Source organism: Myotis nattereri, assembly GCF_964212035.1.
Source record: "Myotis nattereri genome assembly, chromosome: 4".
Taxonomy (NCBI): domain Eukaryota; kingdom Metazoa; phylum Chordata; class Mammalia; order Chiroptera; family Vespertilionidae; genus Myotis; species Myotis nattereri.
In genome coordinates, this window is record NC_138079.1 from 106,118,031 (window position 1) to 106,126,771 (window position 8,741).

The 8,741-nt window shown below is 56.0% G+C and overlaps 1 protein-coding gene across 2 annotated transcripts; it reads left to right on the forward strand.

Annotated features, from left to right (window-relative positions):
* The first annotated feature begins 11 nt into the window (after positions 1-11).
* Positions 12-6,551, forward strand: ORAI3 (ORAI calcium release-activated calcium modulator 3). 2 transcript variants are annotated; one of them, XM_081088957.1, is made up of 3 exons: positions 276-732; positions 4,010-4,672; positions 6,198-6,551. In XM_081088957.1, exons 1-2 carry the CDS (start codon positions 505-507, stop codon positions 4,667-4,669), a joined length of 888 nt encoding a protein of 295 aa, XP_080945083.1. In that variant the 5' UTR covers positions 276-504; the 3' UTR covers positions 4,670-4,672; positions 6,198-6,551. The 2 variants fall into 2 exon arrangements, with proteins under 2 accessions (XP_080945082.1, XP_080945083.1); XM_081088956.1 differs by lacking the exon at positions 6,198-6,551 and having other exon boundaries at positions 12-732; positions 4,010-5,628.
* The last annotated feature ends 2,190 nt before the right edge of the window (positions 6,552-8,741 follow it).

Genomic DNA, 8,741 nt, shown 5'->3' on the forward strand with positions numbered 1-8,741 from the left:
TGAGTTCACAAGGCCCCCTCCAGCAGATGGGCTCACCTTTCCCGAGTTTACAGTTTAGGTGGAGGACCGGAGCTTTGGGGACGTCCCGATGTACTTGGCGTGGTCCAGGGTCCGGGAACTCCCAGGGGCAGGCGGGGCTGGTAACCTCAGTGGAGCTCGGGCGCCTGCATGACATTCTAGCTGGACTCGTGTCACAGGGGTCCCTTGAGATCTCCGCGGACGCCCCCGGGCTCCACCCCATCATGTGGCCGCCCCGGCTCCGCCTCTGCCCCAGTTCCTGTTTCGGCCTCTGCTGTCCCGCTTCGGCCCCTGGGGCTCCCGGCAGACGCCTACTCTTTCTGCTCAGTCCCGACTGCCTCTTCCTGGGCACCTGCCGCCCACATCTCGGCTCGCCCCGCAGGGGGATGGGGTCTCCTCCCGGCCTGGACCGACCCTCCTGGACGCCCCGAGGCTACTCGACCCCGCCCTGACTGCCCAGGCCCCCTGGTGCTGCGGCCCCCCAGGATGAAGGGCGGCCAGGGGGACGCGGGCGAACAGGCCCCGCTGAACCCGGAGGCCGAGTGCCCCACGGGCTCCGCCACGTACCGAGAGTTCGTGCACCGCGGCTACTTGGACCTCATGGGGGCCAGTCAGCACTCGCTGCGGGCGCTCAGCTGGCGCCGCCTCTACCTCAGCCGGGCCAAGCTCAAAGCCTCCAGCCGCACGTCTGCCCTGCTCTCGGGCTTCGCCATGGTGAGGGGAGGGGTGGGGCGCACAGGGTGGGGGTGAGGAAGGGGGCCATAGGCAAAGTAAACGGGTACCCAAGGGAGGCTGGGCAAAGGAAAGGGAATGACTGGGTTTTAAGGGGGGAACGAACAAGTTCCCAAGGGATGACAAATCCCTTTTTAATTGGGGTGGGGGTGGGGGGTGGGGGGTGTGAACAGACCCCTGGCACACACTGGGCCACAGGGAGGATAAACAAGTGCTAAAAATGTCATGGAGGATACAGATCACGTCGTGGGGATAGATAACCCACCAAGGGGGCTGCATGTGCACGGGTGGGACAAAGGTCCAAAAGCCTGGTCCAGGCAGAGTGGTTACTAGACACCACTCCCACCCCGGCCAGGAGAGGTTCAAAGGCAAATCAGAGCTGGGGAGGGACTGTATCAACCGCTGGGGGTGGGGTTAGAGAAAATAAACATGGGGTGGTCACCCAACTGAAAGTGCGGCCCATCCCAAGGAAGGCATCTACCCAGCAGGTACAAAGGGTGCTGAGTGTAGCCCAGGAAGCTTTGGGAGGAGAGGATGCCTGTGAGGAAGTCTGTGGGGGAAGAAGCTGATTAGGAAACTGATTACATGATTCCCGAGCTGATAAACTGGTGGTGTGGGAAGATGATGTCAGCTAACGGTCCCAGAGGAGGCCTCGGGAAGTGGGACTGAGGGAGGTCCCAGGTGAGGAGTCAGCTCGTTCCTGCTCGTGGCCGTGGCCGGACACCCTGGGCAGGTCTCCCCCACTTTGCAGGTCAGTGGGAAATTGGGAGATGGTGGAGGGTGTGCCCTCTGTAGTCTGCCAAGTGCCTGTCCTAGGATGAGCTGATTCTTGTCCTCAAACCCTAGATCTAAGCATGTTAGAGCAAGATATACATCAAAGATGGCTCAGACTACCTGTTAATTGGCTGGCAGGAGAGAGGTGTGTGTGGGGGGAGGGGAGGCATCCTTATAGGAACCTGTTTTGGGGGGCAAATTGAGATGGGGATAGAAGGGTCAGAGCACTAGGTGATTTGGGTTAGTCCCTACCCTTCTCAGTGCCACAGCCTCTGTATTTAAAATGATCAGAGGGAAAGTCTCTATCCCCAAGGCTCATTCTAGGTCTAATTTTTTTTTTTAATGTGGGGGCCCAGGATCCACAGGCCAGTCTACCCTTCCTAACATGGAGTCATCTAGGGACAGGGAGTTGGCTCTCCTCCCCCATACAGACTGGAGAGGAAGAGAGGCAGTCTCATGGACCCATCTAAGGGAGGTCCCCACCCCCATCCACCCCATGGTTCAGTCTGGCCTGCTGCGGGACTTGCATGTTGCTGGGGTGACCGCTTAAAGGCCAGGATCTTCTCTGCAGGATCCAGAGGCCAGATGAGTAGGTTCTGGGGGCAGGACTGGCTGCGGTCGTGCCCGGAGAAAACAAGCCTGGGTCAGGCTATGGGAGAAAGCAGGAGGCCTGGCCCCGATGCCCGTCTGTGGGAGACACCTGCTAATACCCTTCATGGCCCAGCTTCCCAAAACACTCATCCTTGTCTTTCTATCACCACTCTCCAGGTCTTCATCTTCCTCCTTCCCTCAGCCCCAGAGCAATCTAATGGGTCCTGCAAGAATTATTGGGAAAAGATCCAGATTCTGGAATTCAGGTGGCCTGGGTGAAAATAACATACAAACAGTATTAAACTGTCATTAAGTACCAGGCACTGTGCTTAGGGCTTTTATGTGTGTTATCTACTATCCTACGAAATAGGCACCACTATTAATGGCGATTTTGCAGATGAGAAAACAGGACCAGAGATGTTATATCACCTGCCCAGAGTCCCACAGCAAGCAAGTGGCGGGATTTGGACTTTGGCAGTCTAGTTCTAGAGGCCAAATTTATACAAACCTTGAACAGGGTCCAGGCAGGTAATATGGAAGCCAAGCTGGTTTTGTGGGGACTGTGGCTATAAAGAGACCCTGTCTTGTCCAAAGGCGGCAGCCATGACTCAGTTCTAGCTGACAGTTGTCATGGAAGAATGCGGACCGGGTGTAACCAGATCCTCCAAATTTTTAAGAGGATCTGGAAATTGGGATATTTCTAAGAACTATCTTGGGTTTTATTTATTTTTTTATCCTCACCCGAGGATTTTTCTTTTCATTGATTTTTAGAGAGAGTGGAAGGGAGGGATGAGAGAGAGAGAGAGAGAGAAAGAAATGCTGACATGAGAGAGACACATGGATTGATTGCCTCCCTCCTGGATGAGGTCCCTTTCCGAACCCAGGGGATGGAACCTGCAACTGAGGTATGTGCCCTTGGCCCTTGACCAAGAATTGGGAATCGAACCTGAGACCTTTGGGTCTCTCTAACCACTGAGCATCCTGTCAGGGCAAAATCTCTTGAGTTTTAAAAATTGGCAACTTAATTCTTGGGTTCATGGTGTGCCAATTTGCAAACTGGCCTTGGACTTTCTTGATAACTCTAATAATAACAGCAGACACTTAGTGCTTGCTATGTGCCTTGCACTATTCTTATCATTTGATGTCTATTAATTCAATTTTCACAATTTTATAAAGCAGATAGGTGCTATTATCAATCCCCATTTTCCAGATGAGGCAATTGAGGCACAGAGAGACTAAGTCACTTGCTCAAGACTACACAGCTTGTAGATCTGAGAATGACCCCAGGCACTCCAGCTCCAGAATCTGCTTTTTAACCCCTATGTTTATAACAAGGTAAGATTGTCAGAAAAATGTCATGCAGCTGTGTTAACAGCGAGGTGGGGGAACTAAGGCCCAGGCAGGCCAGAGCCTTCCCAAGGCTGCCCATCCGTGCACTCGACAAAGACTGAGAGTCTTTTTTTTCAATCTTCATCCAAGGATATGTTTTTATTGCTTTTTAGAGAGAAGTCTATGGCCATACCACCTGGAATGGGTCCGATCTCATCTAATCTTGGAAACTAAGCAAGGTTGGGCCTGGTTAGTACTTGGATGGGAGGAAGATGGGAGAGAGAGAGGAGAGAGAGAGAGAGAATGTGAGAAACTGCTATTGCTATTGGTTGCCTCCCGTATGCACCCCAACCAGGGATCAAACCCAAACCTAGGTATGTGCCTTGACCAGGAATCAAACCTGCAACCTTTTGGTGTATGGGACGACACTCTAACCAACTGAGCTACCTGGCCAGGGCAAGACTGAGAGTCTTTCTGCCAGGCACTGTTCTAGGTCCTAAGGATACAGCCTTGCTACTGCTCAGGAAGTTATAGGCACTCAGTCCATCCCCTCTTGTCCCCACAGGTGGCCATGGTGGAAGTACAACTGGAGAACAACTACGAATACCCACCAGGCCTGCTGGTGGCCTTTAGTGCCTGCACCACTGTGCTCGTGGCCGTGCACCTCTTTGCACTGATGGTCTCCACGTGTCTGCTGCCCCACATTGAAGCTGTCAGCAACATCCACAACCTCAACTCTGTCCACCAGTCTCCACACCAGCGACTCCACCGCTACGTGGAGCTGGCCTGGGGCTTCTCCACTGCCTTAGGCACCTTCCTCTTCCTCGCTGAAGTTGTCCTTGTTGGCTGGGTCAAGTTTGTGCCCATTGGGGCCCCCATGGGCAAGCCAGCACCTGTGGTACCTGCCTCCCAGGTGCCTGGGACTCTGCCACCAATGGCCACTTCCCTGCGTCCAGCTTCTCATCCACCCTCTGCTTCAGTAGCCCCTCCACAGGCTGTGCCATCTGAGCCCTGCCCACCCCAGCAAGCATGTGGTGGTAGTGGGGCCCATGGACCAGGATGGCAAGCAGCCATGGCCTCCACGGCAATCATGGTACCTGTGGGGCTGGTGTTTGTGGCCTTTGCCCTGCACTTTTACCGCTCCTTGGTGGCACACAAAACAGACCGCCACAAGCAGGAGTTAGAGGAGCTGAGTCGCCTGCAGGGGGAGCTACAGGCTGTGTGACAGGTGTGTTAGCCACCAGTTACAAGCACTGCCTTCTTCAGGGGTCAGCCGGAGGCCCCTGGTCTAGACCACTGCTCCCCGACTGCCTGGGAGGAGCAAGGGAGGAAGTGGAAGGCCTTCAGTCTAAGGTTCACACACGAAGTGGAAGAAAGGCAGGGAGACCCTGGTCAGACCTGCGGTGCTGACCCCTGGCCACTCGCCCCTATAAGGATGTGGAGGTCAGATTACATGCCCACCCAACTGCCCTAGAAGGCAGCCAGCCCTCCCCTTATTTTTATTTGTTAATTTTTAAAAATCCTCACCTGAGGCTATTTTTTCATTGCTTTTTAGAGAGAATGAAAGGAAGGGAGGGAGGGCGAGAGACATCCATGTGAGACAGACCCATTGACTGCTTGCCTCCCACACTTGCCCCAACTAGTCGGGGATGAACCTGCAAGCGGTACATGCTCCTTTTTTCCCCTCTTCCTTTTGATTTCAGAGAGGAAGGGAGAGGGAGAGAGAGATAGAAACACCAATGATAAGAGAGGATCATTGATCGGCTGCCTCCTGCACACCCATGATCTCCTGGTACATAGGTTGATGCTCAACCGCTGAGCCACTCTGGCCACACCTATCAGTCTTGATGGGTTTCACACTCTTGCTTTAGTTGTTCTAGAGAGGGATTGGGTGTTCTGCCCAGGCATAGGTCCAGCATGTTCTAGGAGCCTCCCTATTTTTGGAGGTTCAAGTGCCTGTCCAACTCCCCAGACCCACAGTTAATGCTTCTATATCTGCTCTCCCTCTTCTGTGCCAGTCTTGGGGGTCTTTGGAGACTGAAGGCCTGTGTTCCCAGCTTGACTCCCTGGCAAGGGATGGGGTGAGGTTTTAAGGGGGGTCCAGTCCCTAACCCTTGGAATACAGAGCTATTCTGACACTGAGTTTTTGATGCACCTTGTTTGTATAATAAATTGTGTTTCACAGATGTGTCTGTGGCTGTGAATGGAGGGAAGGGGAGGCTTTCTTAGGATCGGGCGCCTTGTTCCTAAGAGACCAGTAGAGACTGGGTGCTGGGCAAGGGTGTGGGAGAGTAGGTTCCAAGTGTGACCGCTTCTGGCCAGTAGCTTCTGAATGTAGAGCCTGAGTCATTCCAAGGCAAAGGGCTTTTGCGCTCTTGTTCCTGAGCCCAGGGTCTCTCTTCCACTGAGAGTCTAGACCAGGGGTGGGCAAACTGTTTGACTCGAGGGTCACAATGGGTTCTTAAACTGGACCGGAGGGCCGGAACAAAAGCATGGATGGAGTGTTTGTGTGAACTAATATAAATTCAAAGTAAACATCCTTACATAAAAGGGTACGGTCTTTTTTTTTTTAGTTTTATTCATTTCAAACGGGCCGGATCCGGCCCGCAGGCCGTAGTTTGCCCACAGCTGGTCTAGAAAGACTTAAGTTTTTTCCTTTGTGTGACTATTACATAGTAGGGGCTTTTCACAGGTTATCTCATTTAACCCTCATAACCACCTGAAGAGACAAGTCCTTCTTATTTCCATTTCAGAGGTAAGGGACCTGGGGTCCAAGAGGCTGAGGATCTTGCCCAGAACCACACCGCACGTCAGTGAAAACTTGGGTTACCTTTGCCATCACACGGGGAATCTCTGTTTGACTTGAGAAAAGGAGCCAATACCTTTCAACTTGGACGAGAAAGCAGTATGATCTCATCACCCATGCTTCCATGTGAATTCATTTGTTCAGCCTCGCTTTCCTCGAAAATTTAAAAGGTCCCAGTCCGATCTCTTCTATTCTTATGGTGTGACATCTTGAACAAGTACCCCCTTTTCTCTTTTCCTATTGCTTAAAATGATAAATGTGCATGGACAAGGCTTCCAGGGCCTTTCCTATGCTTTTTTTTAAAAAAATATGTTTTATTGATTTCTTACAGAGAGGAAGGGAGAGGGATAGAGAGTTAGAAACATCGATGAGAGAGACACATCGATCAGCTGCCTCCTGCACACTCCCCACTGGGTATGTGCCCGCAACCAAGGCACATGCCCCCGACCAGAATCGAACCTGGGACCCTTCAGTCCGCAGGCCGATGCTCTATCCACTGAGCCAAACTGGTTAGGGCTGCTTTTTTTTTTTTTTTAATGCCTACATTAATCCTGCGTGACATCAATATCCATTTCAGAGTAAGGATCTGAAGCTCTGAGAGGTCAATGATTTGCCCAAAGTAATGCCGCGAGAGATGCAGACAGAGATGTCTGGGACCTAGCGCACCCTCAGCTCAGGCAGAGGGGCCTCCTGGGCATGCCATTGCCTGGAGACCAGAATACCCTGCGTCCAAGACAGACATAAAGGGTGCCCAGCCCCGCGCGACCGCAGGCCCCGGGTCCCACCGTAAGCCTGGAACGGTGCTGCCCTCGAGCGGCGAGACCGCGTAAGGCTAGTTCCCCCCCACACCCCCAACCCGATCCCACTGAAAACGGCGGGCACTGGGACCACGATGCGCCCCGCTCGCCTAGTTCCTGTAAAACCGAGTTTACTTTTTGCAGGACCCATTCGAGGGTCTGCAAGCCCCACCGCGTTTATCATCCAACTTTAAGACTAGTAGTGGCCGAGTGCAGGCAAAAGGCGGAGCCCTCTGCAGGTCTCAGTCGCCCCATCTGCCAAGTGGGCATCTTAAGCAGCCAGTGGCCCCAGGGGGATCGCGAAAGGAAAAAGCTCCCTGCATTATGTGCGGCGCCAGGCCAGCAGCCTGAGTCACCGCTCTTGGTTGTCGTTTCCATCTCACGGGCGCCCCTGCCCAGCCGCCGGTTTCGGTGGGTCCTCCAGGAAGAGCCCCGCGACGCCGGGCCGCACGCTGGCCACGCCCTCTGCGCAGGCGCCGCGGCCCCGCCCACAGGCTCGCAGATTCGTGAGGCCGGCTCCCCGGGATTGCTCAGGCCCCGATGCTCAGCCGGAAATCCTCATCGGACTCTGGGGAGCTTTGGGCCATAGCCACTTTCCTCGGGTCGGAGTTGGGCAGTCCCCCGAATTGTATGGGAAGAAAATCCAGAAAAGTGGCTGACCTGCCAACAGGGCTTGCCTAAACAGGCATTATTTTCTTGACTTCACCCAAGCGGGTAAAGGGAGGCAAGAGCTGGGGCCAGAACCTGTGGCGAATCTGCAGCCTCTGGGACGTTTGGCCGCGCAAGGGGCAGGCAAGAGGAGCAGAGGAGCCCGCGTCTCGTCCACCCATTCGCCCCGCCCGCCTGACGAATCTGCGCCCGTTCAACGCGCCACTCAAATCTCCCCAGCTCTGCCCGGCCGCCTCCCCTTCGCCCCGCCCCCTTTTCCTCGGGGACTAGCCTCTGCTTTCGTCGCCGCCGATTCGTCAACGGCCCCAGGCCAGAGCAGCTGGACAGCCGTGGTGAAGCCCACTCTCCGGGGGATGCGGCCAATCTCCAGGCCCCCTAGGCTGCAATTCTCAAGCCTCCTAGGGAGCCGGCCGAGGCGAAACCGCTATCCTCGGCCCCGTCGGTCTCCCAGTGGCGCCCGTGGCGAAAGTGCGAATGTCGACGCTGTGCCTGCTGGGCCTCGCGCAGGTGGCGGTGGTGTTTGGTGCGCGCGCCGGGGAGGTGGTGGTGGGGGGGCGCCGCCGCCGCCACCGCTGCGGGGCCGGGTCTCGCGCTGCCGCCGCCGCCGCCGCCGCCGCCTCGCGCCACTAAGGTGCCGCGCGGGGTGGGGGGAGGGGGAGCCGCTCGACACGAGCGGGTGAGTGGGGCCGCGCCGCGCGTGCGCGGGGATGGGGGGGGCAGAACGCACCGGGGCGGGAGGAGAGGGCAGCGGTGCGCGTTCCCCTACCCCCCCCCCGCCCAGATTCGGGGCCGAAGCCGGGTCTCGGGCTCGGTCTCGCGGTGTTTCCAACGCCCCGAATAGGTGCCACCTCTTGGCGAGAGGATCGGGGCGCGGGGACCCGATCGGGTGTGTGGGAGCGGGAGCCGGGCTTGGCCCGGGCCGCTGGCCGGTGAGGAGGCGGGAGGGGGCGGGGCCTGCCAGGGGGCGGGGGAGGGGTCTTGCTCGGAGGGCAAGGGGGGCGCGCGCTGGGTAGAGCTGGGGGCAC